Raw genomic sequence first — 15,228 nt, 5'->3', positions numbered from 1 at the left:
AAATAAAGACGATTCAAGTGTAAAAGCCAATATCACAACAAGATATTATGAGGACCCAAAATACAAAAAAAAAAAAAAACATTATAATAACAAGCTATTTAACAAACAAACAAAGAGCAATACAAAAAAAAATTCGCATCCTTTTCCGTTTTGCAGGACAAAATAAATTTCCTTTAATTTTCCATTTTACTCTTTCAATAACTTCTTTCTATCTCCACCTTTATATTTCTTTTTCTTTTTTGAAATCAAAAAAAATAAACAATAGTTATAAATGAAAAAAAAAAAAAAAAACAAATATAAAACGACAAAAAGAAAATAATCAGAAAAAGATGAAAAGAAATTGAAGAAAATTCATTGCGACTACGAGACTGCACCGGAAGGAAATCCGATGGAAACTTTATTTGCTGTTTAAGTTAGTTTGAAAGGAAATGCCAAGAAAATAAAGGTATTTTAGATGTCGTTGGTACATGCTGAAAGATTTTGTAGACAAATTTGTTTGACTTTATTGTATGTTTAGTATTAAAATAAAAAATGTCGTTTGAACGACATTTATACATAAGGTCTTTAAAAATGAATATTTTATACAGAAATGGGTTCCGAATCGGTTCTGGCAAGCTGATGAAAGGAAATGAAGGTATTTTAGAGATGTCGGTGCTGACAAATTTTGTAGAAAAAATTGTTTAAATGTCGTTTGAACGACATTTTCCACACAAAGTCTTTAAAAATGAATGAATTTCTGCCAAGTTAATGAATGAAAAGATTTATTACTAGAGGACACAACATTTTTCTACAATTGCATGACTTTCCCATTAAGTTATAGGATACCTTTATCGAAAGCAAAAAAAAATGTAATGTTTAAACTAGAACATCAAAGAATTTGAACTTTTTTCTTTCATTTTATCTACGAACTTTTCTCCAAGTTGATTCTTTTTTTTTTTCTATATAACTGCTAATTATTATTTCACTGTGAACTTTTCTATTTCCGAAAGATTTCATGGGACAGTGAATAAGGTACGGATGCGAAAATGGTGTTGTGTGCAAGCAAAGAACAATCTTCTATTCTTTAAAGTGCATGCATGATGTGCTGCTTTTGCTGCTTGCACTTAACTTAGGTTCTACAACCTTGAATCATGCTATTTAGTTGAATGAAATGCATTTTGCAACAAAAAAAAAAAAGAAAAAAAAAGTAGTAGAAGGAGGACGACTCTCTTTATAGCTCTAAAGTATACCATACAACAACATTATTATACGTATATTGTGAGCGTGTCGTTTTTATTTCCTCAGCTCAAATCGTGCAAAACATTGTTGCTGATGGTTCTTTAGATGGTGTGCACGTGGCATTCTCGGTGTTAGTTGGTCTCCAAAGAACGTGACTGGGCTACATGAGTATGATGGTAATAATGATGGGTATTTCTTTTGAGGAGTAAAGTATCCTTAAAAAATAAATGACCAAACTTTAAAGAAATGTGCATAGAGCTTAAGAAGAAAAAGGAGAGAAAAAAAATTAAACTTTCTTATTGAATTTTTTATTTGTCCATCCAAGTGTGCAGTGCAGAAAGTAAACTGCTGATTAAAAAGCAACAACTGACGAAGAAGAGTGCAGTACTAATTTTCCAAGACAAGACTTAAAACATTAAAATCCTTGGTATTTTATTTGATTTTGTTTCGTTCTGTTTTTTTGTAACCTTATTGCGTCCTCGGACTTCGTCTGTCGTTGCTGCAGAAAAACTCAAGAGGTACTTAAAAATAATAGGACTGTTTTCCATTATCTGTGTTGTTGTTAACAAAAGTAAAAATGTTTGTTGATTTCTTTTTACGAGTCTTATTTTATGTTGAAACATCTACATAAGTATTATTGTAAGTAGTCTTACAATTTACAAAGTATTCGAAAACAAGGGAATTACATTTCAGAAATTTAATTTAGAATTATCGATAAATTTAAAATAAAACTACTGTTATGGAGTGCTAATACAATTACAGAGTTTTAATTTATTGTCAGAACTCGGAACATGAAAATTAAAATTGCAGTACCAATTCTTCAAATATAAATAAATGCTTTTGTTTTCTTAAAATATTTAGATTTAAGAAAATGGAACAAAAAATCATTTCTTTAAAAAAAATTAAGATTTTCATAAACAAGCAAGTTTTAAAGTATATCAAAAATAGAAAAATGCATTTTCGGAGAAATCCCAAATTTTTTTAAAGCAATAAAAAAGTCGAAGGAATGGGGAGTACAAAATTTGGAATTTTTATTAAGGCAGTAAGTATCCAAATAACACATTACGGGACTACAGAAATCGGTTTTTTCTTATCAATTTTGAGAGTTTTTATTTTTTGATGCCAAATGATTTGTAAAAATGAAATAATTTGTAAAAATGAAATGAAATGTTCTCAAAAAAAAAAAAAAATCTTGTTTTGATTTCCAGCTTTGTATTGCAAGCATATCTTTAATCATTTAGATTTAGTCAAAACTATGTTTATTTTTAGTGCTTTCTACATTTTTCAGACTTTGAACTCGACTTATAATGGACGTCATATCAAAAAATAATATAACAACATCAGAGGAACGTTCATCAAAAAGTACCGGTAAGTAAAACCAAACAATATTTACAAAAGGATTCAACAAATATGTCACAATATGACATTGTGTGTCTTGAATGTCTCATTGTGTAACGAAACGTTTTTAGCATAATTCACACTAAGATTCAACACATACGATTAAAAACTTCCATCTCCTTTTAAATACATAGTAGAATAAATTTTGCAAATATGGCCCTGGTGGGTAATATGGCCCACCACTGTATTTTATAAACTAGACCCCAGAAGCAAATTAAAAATTGTTTTTAGCAAATATGTATGTCTAAGATAAGTGTATAAATAACAACAGATTTTGGTTTTCTTTGCTTTCAGTGTAGTTTTTGGGTATTTTAATTTAAGTGTGTTGACAATGGCCCATATCACTTCTAAGAAAAACTGGGCCCTAGACAATAGACCCACTTCTAAACCAATTTTCTATAGAATAAATTGCACGACTGGGGTCCCACGTACTTGCTCTTATGGTAAAAGTTAAAATAAGTTAAAAAAAAAGTTAAAGCTTTTCATTGAACAAAATAAAGGAAAATTTAAAATTTGATATTTGCACGGAATTTCATAAGTGGTGCAAAAAAAAAATAAATAATTAAATACAGCTTTAAATGATCTATTACAAAAAACTAAGTATGCCATTTTATTACTTGTATAAAAAGATATTTTTAGAAAAAAAATTTCGAAAATCCTTGGAGCCGTTTTTTAAAAAAATATTTTTTTATATAAAAAAATGTATTAACATTTTTCAAAAAAAAAAGTTGGTATGCCATTTTGAAGAAATAATTAATTTACACATAAAAACTAAATTTCAAAATTTTTCATTGATCCGTTTTCAAATAAATTAATTTTTCAAAAAAAAATTTTGAAATATTTTTTAAAAATCCAAAAATGCGTTTTTTGAAAATTTTCTAAAATTTTAATATTACCTTTACTTAAAGACATTTGTATAAAAATTTTCATTTAAATCGGGTTAATGTTGTACGAGATAATCAGAAACGAAAAAAACCGTTCTGTGACAGGTATCGTAAATAACGGTACAAAAAATATTTTTTTTATTTCAAAAGTTGGCTCTTATGTGTAGTACTACACACAAAAATTTTAATCAAAATCGTTAGAGCTGTTTTTGAAAAAAATTAACTTTTCTATTTCCGTTATATGGCAGGTACCGTTAGTTTTGGTCATAAAAAAGAAGGGCATAATATGATAAAGTACCTATTTTATATGCAATTTTTGCTATTTCAATCTTAAGTTCTTCAAAAAATCATTGGGCAAGGTATACCATATTAAACACCTGGTGGGCCATATTAGCTTTAATTTCTCAGAGCTGATAAAGACTAAAGTAAAAGTTATTTTTACTCTTAGGATATACCTACTTTACTCTACAGTTTAAAAGCTAATATACCTTATTTTTCATTTAAGTGGACACATGGTCACCAGACTTAAAAAATGATAATGTCTCACGAATACGCTTGAACCGGCAAAAATAGAAACTTGAAAATCAAATTCTTTAATTTAATTTTAGGTATATATTTGAAATTGTTTGAAATGAAATCAAATTAATATAGAATAAGAGAATTAAAATTTAGTGCATTATATTTAGTTGCTCTATGGCCAAGTATGGGTTTTCTTAAAAAAAAAAATTTTTTTCAAACTTGTTAGAACCCTTTAAAAAAACCTAAATTTTTATAAATGATTTGTAACAAAAAAAAAAAATCAATAAAAAAAAATCTAGAGTGCCATTTTGTAGTTATAAAGATTGATTTCAAGAAATAAAAATCCAAAATTTTCTTAAAAATCCAAAAATTTAATTTTGAAAAATTTTAATTTTGATTTATATTAGGGCAAAATAATTGCTTGCATAAAAAATTCTTAAAATTCTTCTTTAGAAATGATACATGGAATGGATCCTTCGGTACAATAATTGTATCGAATTTGGTAAATATTAATTTTCTTCAGTAAAAAATAAAACCCCTGAATTCGATACAATTTGTCAATCTACGTCTTTCAAATTATTTTCTAATCTGTCCTAAGTAACAATTTCCAAGTTTTTCAATATACAATTCGATTTCCTAGATTTCCAAATTAGTGTAAGAAATTGATGTCGTGCCGAAAACGACTTTTCAAGTCAAAGTTTTGAGAAACTCAATCAAGAACTCATTCTGATATAATTTTGACTTAAGTGGACATAATTTTGACCGCAAATAGACTTCTAAATATTTATTCTTTTACAATTTCACTTAATTTTGACATATTTTTTTCAAGACACCTCAAAAAATCTCAACCTATTTGAAAATATACATAAACATTTTGAAATGGCCCGTTTTAACTCCATTTTCACAATCTGGCAACCATAAAATAAACGACTTTGTTATGGCAATGCTACCTAGCAATATTGCTTGAAGAAAATAAAAATATATCAAATGTCTTTTTTTTTCTAATTTAACATGCAAAACGCATCACTAGCACGTTGCACCATCAATTTATTGTCCTTTTATGATCTCGAACCAGTGTGGATGTAGATGTTATTCGTTTTTCCATTTATCCTTTGCAATATTGTAAGCAAAAAAAAAAAAAAACGAAAAGAAGGAAAAACTTTTATGCGGGGATTTGAAATGTGATGCTCGTGGAGTCCAATACCCTTTTACAAAATAAAGTATTTGTAATTTGTTTGCTTTATACAGTTTTTTTTTGTGTACTATGCCAGTGATTGCTTTAGGGATAGAAAAAAAAAAAATAACAACAAAGAAAAGCACACAATATTGCAAAGAAAATCAAATAGAAAATCCCATTTTATACCAACCATCTCTTTTCAATCTATTTTTAGAACAAAATTTAGTTTCACTTTAAGGATCAAAATGAAAACGAGATTTTCACAAAACCAATCTATACAAACCAATTTGATATGCGAGTATAATACCCTGATACCATAGCTTTGATAGCAGTCTTTTCTCCATTCACACGTCACTCTCACTCGGTTTTTTTTTGAAAGAAGTCGAATAATATCTTATTCCAACCGTTAAAGTGATAAACCTCCGAAGCATCCTGACAGAGAGACAACACCATAACCAAACCATAACAAAAACTAAACAATAAGCAAAAGGATGTGTTTATTTCTAATCTCCTAACTGAAGCTGCCAAAATGTAAAGACTCCGTGCGTGTATTCATTCATGTAGTCTAGCTAGCTCTATAGGGGGTAAGGATCTATTCGCAAAAAGCTGTGCTATTCGGGAGTCTTTATAGGAGTGAAGAATGGATAAGAAAAGGATTTTTCGGTGGTAGCGAGTAAACATTAACAAAATCCATCTTCCTCTTGTTTATATTTATTTGTGTGTGTGTCTATGTATATGCAATAGAGAAAGAGCTATGTTCTTTTTTTGGCAAACAATGAATATTCATGTGAAATGTTGTTAAGTCTATGCAAACAATAAGAGGATTCCATTTAAGGGTCTTGTGTGTTCTTGCTGCTTTTTCTGGATACTTGTGTTACCAGCTTCAGCTCAGCTATATACTATGATCTACTTCTTCTACTCATACAGCCACTGCCTGAGATGTCCTTCAGCTAAGGAAAGTGAAATGTTGATAACAAAAGGAAGATTTTTCCTTTCTTTTTTTTTTTTGTTTTTTTGTATTCATTCAGAATCTTCTTGTCTGTCTTTGCCCCCAACAAACTTTAAGAAGATGTATCCTAATAATATTATATATAGCATATAGTTAAATAGACGATGGTATTTTTTTTTTTTTTTAAGAAACAAGTCCATGTTTACAATTGGTTAAGCCCTTAAAGGATGTTATTTGTTTCTATGAGTATACTACACATGCCTTACCTATTACACATTTACACACGTATAAAACTGTATAGAATAAAAAGTGAAAAAGTGTGTGTGTTATCTTAACAAAGAAGATTGAAAACGAAGGATATATGATTTAATATTGACATTGAGGCTTAAAGATAAAAACAAAAAAAAAAAAAAAGAGGTTTAAGCACTTTGGGTGACAAAAGATTAAAGAAAATTGTAACATTAAAAAAAGGTAACTTTTCAAAGAAATTTTAAAGAAATGTTTTGGAATTTAGGCTTTCTTTTTGTATTATTTTTGCATTTTTAGAAGATTAAGAAAACTTTAATGTTTAACATAAACCACCAATACTTTTTATGAGTTTCGGAAACAAATACAAGTTTTAAAATTTGTGGGAGTTTTTTTTATAAGTGCCTACTTTACCTTTCGTTTGGAACAAATGGCTATAGAAATTAAATTTTTAGGGTTAATAAAATATTAAAAGTAAATTGTAGGTATATAAAAGTCCAACAACAAGATTTTTAAAATCGATTACTGGATATTAGGGTGGGTCACAAAAATCGAAATTCTTTTTTTTTTTTTGATTTTGTACTCCGAAAAATCGATTACCTCTGGAATATACACTCCAAATATGAGCTCTTTATATTAATGGGAAGATCCTCCGCTTCGCAATTTTCCATTTTTACATCAAGCTTCTACTAAATAAAAAACCACTTTTTTATTAATTGACTTTTTAGCAAATTTGTGTACATATTCTTGTAGGAAATTAAACGCTCTACAAAAAAGACCTTGTACACTTTTTTAGTTTATCTAAACGTTTAATAGATATTTGAGGTCCAAAAATCGAGAAAAATCTTAAGGAATTCGTTTTTTGTTCTTAATTTTGTAAAAAATTGAAATTTTTGTAGTACAAAATCAAAAAAGAATTCCGATTTTTTTTAACCCACCCTACTGGATATGCATTTACCTTTAATTTGATACCAAATAATTAGACTTATAGTCTTGTGCTTCTCATTAAAAATGGTGTAGCAAAGTATTTGACAGCGCAGTCATGTGGCTGTATTAGGCCCAAGACCCATCAATAAAAAAAAAGGGTAAAACATTGTTAATAATTAATTATGTACCTTGTTATGACCTTAGATATTAAGAAAATAAACTTCATGTTTGGGTCGCGGTTACTTGCTCTCATGGTAAAAAATCTTGCAAATTCAAACAAAATAATTTAAATTTTAATATAATATAAAAATTATATAAAGTTGTTTTAAAAATTTCAAAAACATACTAATAGTCTAAGAGCCGGCAGCATATTTTGGCAGTTTTGATATAACCGAAATTCGAGTGTGCACATATCTAGATATGCACCACAGTATATCAACGGAACAAGTCTGGCAGTGATCTTTTTCAGCTTTCCCTTGCCAGACGCATCCAAAGTGCAGCAAAAAATCAATTTTTGGCGTTTTGGTATAACCGAATAAATGATACACCAAAAAATCATAAAAAATCCCCTGATTTCGAATCTGTGGGTACCGCAAGTTTCTTTTTCAGCTTTCCCCCCGCCAGACCGCTTTAAAGCATTTTTAAGTGCATTTTTCTAATAAAAAACCTTATTACTTATTTTCTGTTAGGTATAACCGTATGATGGTAACAAATTAATATTCTATGTCTATTCCAGTACTAGAAAATATAATTTTTAGCCAGCTATTTTTCAGCCTTCCCTCTGCCAGACGCATCCAAAATGCAGTCAAAAATCAACTTTTGGCGTTTTCCTAGGTATTAACCGAATAAATGATACACGAAAAAATCATAAAAAATCCCCTGATTTCAAAAATATGGGTACCAGAAGTTTTGTTTCAGCTTTCGGCCCGCCAGACCGCTTTGAAGCATTTTGAAATGCATTTTTCTAATAAAAAACCTAATAGCTTATTTTCTGTTGGGTATAACCGTATGATGGTAACAAATTAAAATTTTATGTCTATTCCTGGTTTAGAAAATATGAGTTTAAGCCAGATATTTTTCAGCCTTCCCTCTGCCAGACTCCCTTAAAGGTTTCCCAAACAGGTTTTTCCATAGAAAAAACACCTAGTTTCTGTTTTTTTCTTATAAAATTGAAATAATATTTTTTGTTTAGAGTAACCATATGATGGCCAAATATTAACATTCTCTGCCTTTTCCTGATTTAGAAAATGTAAGTTTAAGCCAGTTTTGTTTGAGCCTACCCTCTGCCAGACGCCCTAAAAGGTATCTTAATAGTACGGGAAAGTTAGATTTTGCTATATGGGGCATGGGGGTCTGGGAAAAAATCCGTTTGTCCCTATACAAAAAATTGCAATTTTTTGAAGTTTTTTGCCTACAGATCGAAAACGGTGTGTCAAATCGAAAAACCAATATTGTAAGAAATGAATTTAATTAAAAGATCTACAACTTTTACAACGAACAAATTTTTTTAAAAACGCGTTTAGTGAGTTTTGATTAAATAATGGAAGAAAGAAGTTTTTAAAAACACGTTTTTTTACCGTTTTAAACCGATTTTCATCGTTTTTTATTTTTATCTTTTTTTGTTTAATAGATACAGGAATAAAATATATGGAGTAATGATAGACCATGATTACGGCTATATGTGTGCAAAGTTTCAATCATTTCCGTAAACACAATTTTGAGATAACGGTAAAATAAAATTTTAAAATTCAACAGGTTATAACTTTTGATTAAGAGCAGATAGAAATTTTATTAAACTTTATGAGCATCCTGATACAATTACCTTTCATTTGGTATATCACACATAACGGTAGACTAACTACAAGCTACACAATGTTAAATCAAGAAACTTGTGAAAACCTCAAAACACCAGTGGAGATCTGTTGATCATGAACAGCCACCAGTGTGGGAAGTACAGTAATCTTAGTCTGGAATTTCGACATGGTTGACTTTAAAAAATTCTAACTTCTCTTGTATTCATATTTGAAATGAGATTGATACGTCATTTGAAAGGTGGAATAATAAACTTTCACATGGTAATTTTTTTATAGATTTTCAAACAAAAAAATTGATTCCATAGCCTGAGAACATAAAAATAAATGTTTTTTTTTGCTTTTTTTAATGAAATTTGATCGAGTTCAAAAAATTCTAGCTCTTTTTGTAGATGTCTCATAGATCTGATCGATATATATATTTTGAGTTAAGACAATAAGCTTTCAGATGGTATAAAATTTTTTAGGAAAAAAATGGTATTAATTACGTGAGAAGATAAAAATTCATGTTTTCTTTGCCTTTTTTGATGAAAATGATTGTGTTCAATAAATTATTTTTATACTTTTTGCACATACCTAGTAAAAATTTTAAAATGGTTTTATTCTTAAGAAGAAATACTTGGCTTTTAAATTGCATATTTTTTTGTAAGCTTTTAAAATATAAAAATTAATATAATGAGAAAATAAAAAAGGTATTTTTTTTAGCTTTTTCTTGTAAATTATATGATTGTTTGAAAAAAGTAAGCGCTTCAATTGACTCATTTTAAACAAAAGTACACTACCTGTTTTCTGATGACGTTATCACGTAAAATCATCGTCCGTAAACCGGCTCTACAGACAACCTCTTTTTTTTTTAATTAGAAGTATCTATTTATGTACCTTTAAAATGTTCCTAAAATTTGTTTTAAAAACTGAAAAAAAAAAAATTGATGTGCAAATACGTTACTAAGGCAGAGAGGGGAAGATGTGCAATATTAAGGTAGAAAAATGTTTCCCAACACTAATAAGTTGGGTTATGTGAAGTTGGCACCCACAGATGGTTCGTTTTTTTTACATTTTTTTTTTTGTTCAGTGTAAATTGATTGTAACAATAGAATAGCAAATAATTTTTTTTTAGGTCCACTATATTTTCAAAAGAAAGAAAATATTTTTTGTTTTCATTTCAGAAACCTTAAAAATTCATGATTTTTTTCCTGTATTGTCCAAGGTAAAATCACAAAAATCCACTTTTATGTTTTAGTTTCCCATTCTTAATTCCAGTTTTATAGTTGCAAAGTTATAATGAAATAATTCTTTTCTAACTTCAAAAACCACAAAATTCGTTTTTTTTTTTCAGTGTATAAATTATTGATTCTACTCTATGTTTGATGTACCCAGGAAAACCTACCATTTATTTTCGTAATTCAAACATTAGTCACAAGCTTAAATGGATAAAATAAAAACATTTTTTCGGTGTAGAAATCATTGTTTTTTTTTTGTTGCTTGCCCAATGTACCTATAAGTACTATCTGTCCATACTGTTTTCAAAAGTAACGACAAAAAAAATTATTTATGGGGGGGTATAAATTTCCGCCTACCAATTGTTCTTTTATAATGCATTTTTTTCAATCAACAATGTTAATATCATATTGAATTATTTTGATTTAATAACGGTTTCATGTTGATTCAACATGATTGAAAGTTTTGTTTGAACATTTTAATAATCTTCTAATATATAAAAATCTTATGTCGCAGTGTTTGTTACCAAACTCCTCCGAAACGGCTGGACTGATTTTTATGAAATTTTATACACATATCGGGTAGGTCTGAGAATCGGCCAACACCTATTTTTCATACCTCTAAATTGTTTGGGTGGTCCAGCCAAATATTTTTATATCTTCTTGGAACAATCTTTTCGAAATTTTTTGTGTATGTCCGGAAGTCTGAGAATCGGCCATTCGACCAACATGAATTTTCATATGATAAAATGGTTAGGGTGGTCCACCCAAAAAATTTTTTATGTATTTTTGGAACGATTTTTATGAAATTTTGTGGGTACCTACATCGGATTAGTCTAAGAATCGGCCAACAACTATTTTGATACCATAAATGGTTAGCGTGGTCCAATCCAAATTTTTTTTACCGCCCAAGGCCAAAATCGAATGCTGTGTTATTATTTTTTTTGTAAAATTTAAATAAATTGACAACAATGATGAGACAAGAATATAACAAAACAAATTCCAATCAATATGATGGAGAAACATTTTTTGTATTTAATTTGCTTTTTTTAGAATTTTATTTTATTGGTTTTGCTGTCGGTTTAATTTGAATTTATTGCTCAGTGTAATTTGCATTTGGGGTCAAATTGTATCAATTGATATACACACTCAGGATAAATGAGACAGGAGAAAAGTGTCAGACAGACAGTACTTGTGTGCCTATTCCTATTGATGGTCATAGGAGAATGTTTTATGTTACATTCGACCGGTACTCGTGTACTAAGCTATTAATCTACTTAAAGGTTTCAATATAAATGTAAGGACTATTGATTTATTGCACAATAGTGTCCACACTCGATACCCACATCAATTTTCGAAATTGAATATATATTTTTCTTTTTCTATTTTAATATGTATTGAAAAAAAAGTCAATGATTTTTTATGAACAAAGTTTAATCAATTCTAGTGAATACATATAAATACGAAAAAAAATTGTTTCTTTGTTTTTTACTAGTTTTATTATTTTAATCTTTAAAGTAAGTCTATTTCTTTCAAAAACATGTTTCACTTTTTTCTGAAAATTCAAATTTAATAAATCGTTTGGGCAACCATGGCGTATACGTACTATTTTTGTACCATATTTTTGTAAGTTCTCAAAAAAACAAGTATGAGGCTTAGATTTATGGGGGAAAACTTATTATATCTCGTTTATTTAAATAGAAATCACCTCAAACGTAGCTATTAAAAACACATTTTTTTATTGTACCACTTGAGCTGGAAAAAAGAAAACCATAATTTTTAGAGATATCCACAGCGATTCTTTTTTTTATATATGTACATCATCTTCCTTTCTTCAGAGAGAGTTCAGACTATAAAAATGCAAAGTGAAATATAATATTGTATATGTGTGTGCGTTTCAAATATATATACATATACATTCAACCCAAAGAAGAACACCAAAGAAAGAAAATTCACCACAGTGTGCGAAAAAAAGGCAGAAAAGGATTCCCAGCGTAACATTTTCTTAATAGTTTTTTTTTTTTTTTTTTGAAAAACTTTGAGTTTTAAATCAAATGCAATTTTAAAGAGAAATAAATTTTTGCAAAATAAAAGAAAATAGAAAAAAAAAATAGAAAGAAAATTTTATTTTTCCTTCTGCATCTTGTGGCTAGGATAAGGATATGCATCACACCCCAAAGCATCCTCATCCATTAATTGAATTTGCAAAGAAGTTTTGTTTTTTTCTTTCTAACCCAACAAGAGTGCATTCGAGTGCAAGTTTTGATGGTGAATTTATGGAAAAGTTTCTCTCTATTTCTTTGCAACAAGAGGAAATTTGAAATGTTAAGTATAATATAAGAAGTTGAAGAAAAATTATGTAGTTGGGCATGGAAATGTGAGTTATAATTTTGAAAATTCAAAATTATTTCTGTTTGCGAAGTGAGAAAATTTATGAATTCCTTTTTTTTTTTTGTATGTTTAACGTTTAGTTTTAATGTAGGTAAATGTAAACAAATCAAATAAGAAGGGTGAAAGAATGTTGTTCAGAGTTAATATTCTAGGAAACTATATTATAATCTACTTCTACTTAAAAGTCAAATTTTCATTTTTTAGTTTATACCTTGTATTTGTATTTGTGTATTATACAAAAAAAAAAAGGTTTGTTCAAAAAGTTCATAAATATTTTTGTTAAAAATATTGTAGTTAAAAGTAATTTGCATTAACTAAGCATTGCAAATTATGGATTTTTTTTTTTTGCTAAAATTAAGGATTGCTTTGTCAAAATAAATGATTTTCCGGGTAAGATCAATATTCGTCTCGGTAAAACATGGTATTTTTAAAATATAAGATACGTTCTTCAAATATTTAGAAAAATTTGAAATCGATATAGAATCTTTTCTTAAAAACAAAATATTTGTTTGTTTTTTTATTTTTGTTTAATTTTTTTGTTTTTTGATTAATATTACTTAAAAACTTAAAATTTCAAAAACATTACAAATTTTATATAAAAAAAATACTTTTTTAATCCAAAAATGCATTATTTTTAAAATGTTTTTATATTGAGGCTATACGCTTTACCTATATACTGTTAATGCTTATTTTTAAATCACTGAAATTGAACTAGACTTTCAAATATAATGTAATAAATGACCGATTTGATTGAAATTGATATTAAATCCTTAAAACTTAAAAAAAGCAAAAAAAAAAAATTAAAAACTGATTCTTCAAAAATAAATCGTTTTTTTTTATAATCTCAAAACAAACAATTTGTTTTTTTTCCTATTACCTGCTTATTATCTAAATCGTGAAAGAAATTTTGAGGAAAATTTTTTTTTCTAAAATTTGTATATGAGGGGGCCCAACTGTAACTGTTGGGCCTAAAAATAACATTGAAAAAAAAAAAAACTATTAAAACAAACTACATACATAGAATCCTTAATTTAACGTGCTTGTTTTCTTATTTGTTAACCAAATGCATATTTGAAAAATTGTATATTTTCAAATTTGTTAAAAAAAGAGGTTGTCTGTAAAGCCGGTTTACGGACGATGATTTTACGAGATAACGTCGTAAGAAAACAGGTTTTGTCCTTTTAAGATGAGTCAATTGAAGCGTTTATTTATTTCAAACAATCATAGTTTACAAGAAAAAGCTAAAAAAATTACCTTTTTTCTTTTCTCATTATATTAATTTTTTTTATTTTAAAAGCTTACAAAAAAAATTATACCATTAAAAGCCAAATATTTCTTCCAAATAACAAACCCATTTTTAAGTTTTTATAATGTGCAAAAAGTATTAAAATAATTAATTTATTAAAAACAATCATTTCTTATGAAAAAAGTGAAAAAATCATTTCCATCACCCAAAAATTCATTTTTTTTGATACAACAACCTATAATAAATTTTATACCACCTGAAAGCTTATTGCTACAGCTCAAAATATGTATATCGATCATGTCTATTAGGCATCTACAAAACGAGCTAGAATTTTTTGAATTCGATCAATTTTCATCAAAAAAGCAAAAAAAAACATATAATTTTATGTTCTCACGCTATTGAATCAATTTTTTTAGACAACCTATAAAAAATTTTATACCACGTAAAAGCTTATAATTTCACCTTTTGTATGACGTTTCAATCTTATTTCTGATATGCCTAGAAAAAAAGTTAGAATTTTTAAAGATAACCATGTCGAAATTCCAAACTGAGATTACGTTACTTCCCACACTGGTGGTTGTTCATGATCAACAGATCTCCACAGGTGTTTTGAGGTATTTCGCAAGTTTTTTAATTTAACATTGTGTAGCTTGTAGTGAATGTAAAGTTATGTGTGATATGCCAAATGAAAGGTAACATCATCAGGATGCTCATTAAAGTTAAATCAAATTTGTATTTGCTTTAGATCAGAAGATAGAACCTGTTGAATAATAAAACTTTATTTTACTGTTATCTCAAAATTGTGAACACAAAATTAATTGAAATTTTGTACAGATATAGTCCTGTCTATATCTGTACATCTGTCCTGAAAAAAAAAAAAGATAAAATAAAAAACGGTTAAAAAAGGTAAAAAAAGGTCAAAAAACTTGGGACAAAAAAAATTGTTTTTCCCGTTATTCGGTCAAAAACTATTTTGAAATACCAATTTTTGCACATGTATGCGCACAGTCATAGGCTACATGTTCTATAAGCTTGAGATTTTTTGAATGATACAAAAAATTTAAAAAAATAAAAACTCACCCAAAAATACCCCAAAATAAGTAGGTGTTTTTCAAAAATTCATATTTCGAAACGCAGAGACTTAAAAAAAAATCCGTATCAGACCCTAACTTTTTTTTATTATCTTTCGAATGACGTTTTTCAAATTGTCAAAAAAAAATTCCCCTACCTATAATCACTACTTTG

The 15,228-nt window shown here is 27.9% G+C and overlaps 1 protein-coding gene across 3 annotated transcripts in view; it reads left to right on the top strand.

Moving 5' to 3' along the window:
* Positions 1-15,228, top strand: part of LOC129917672 (uncharacterized) — a 139,494-nt gene that overhangs the window by 41,267 nt on the left and 82,999 nt on the right. For 2 of the 3 annotated variants that reach the window (XM_055997714.1, XM_055997716.1), the window contains exon 2: positions 2,507-2,586. In XM_055997714.1, the coding sequence (XP_055853689.1) occupies positions 2,526-2,586 (61 nt within the window). In that variant the 5' untranslated portion in view covers positions 2,507-2,525. Of the gene's footprint in view, positions 1-321; positions 446-2,506; positions 2,587-15,228 lie in introns of those variants that run through there. The other variant, XM_055997715.1, reaches the window with a different exon arrangement.

The sequence above is a fragment of the Episyrphus balteatus genome, chromosome 4 (assembly GCF_945859705.1).
Source record: "Episyrphus balteatus chromosome 4, idEpiBalt1.1, whole genome shotgun sequence".
In the NCBI taxonomy this organism is placed as follows: Eukaryota; Metazoa; Arthropoda; class Insecta; order Diptera; family Syrphidae; genus Episyrphus; species Episyrphus balteatus.
This window is presented reverse-complemented; position numbering and strand designations above follow the sequence as displayed.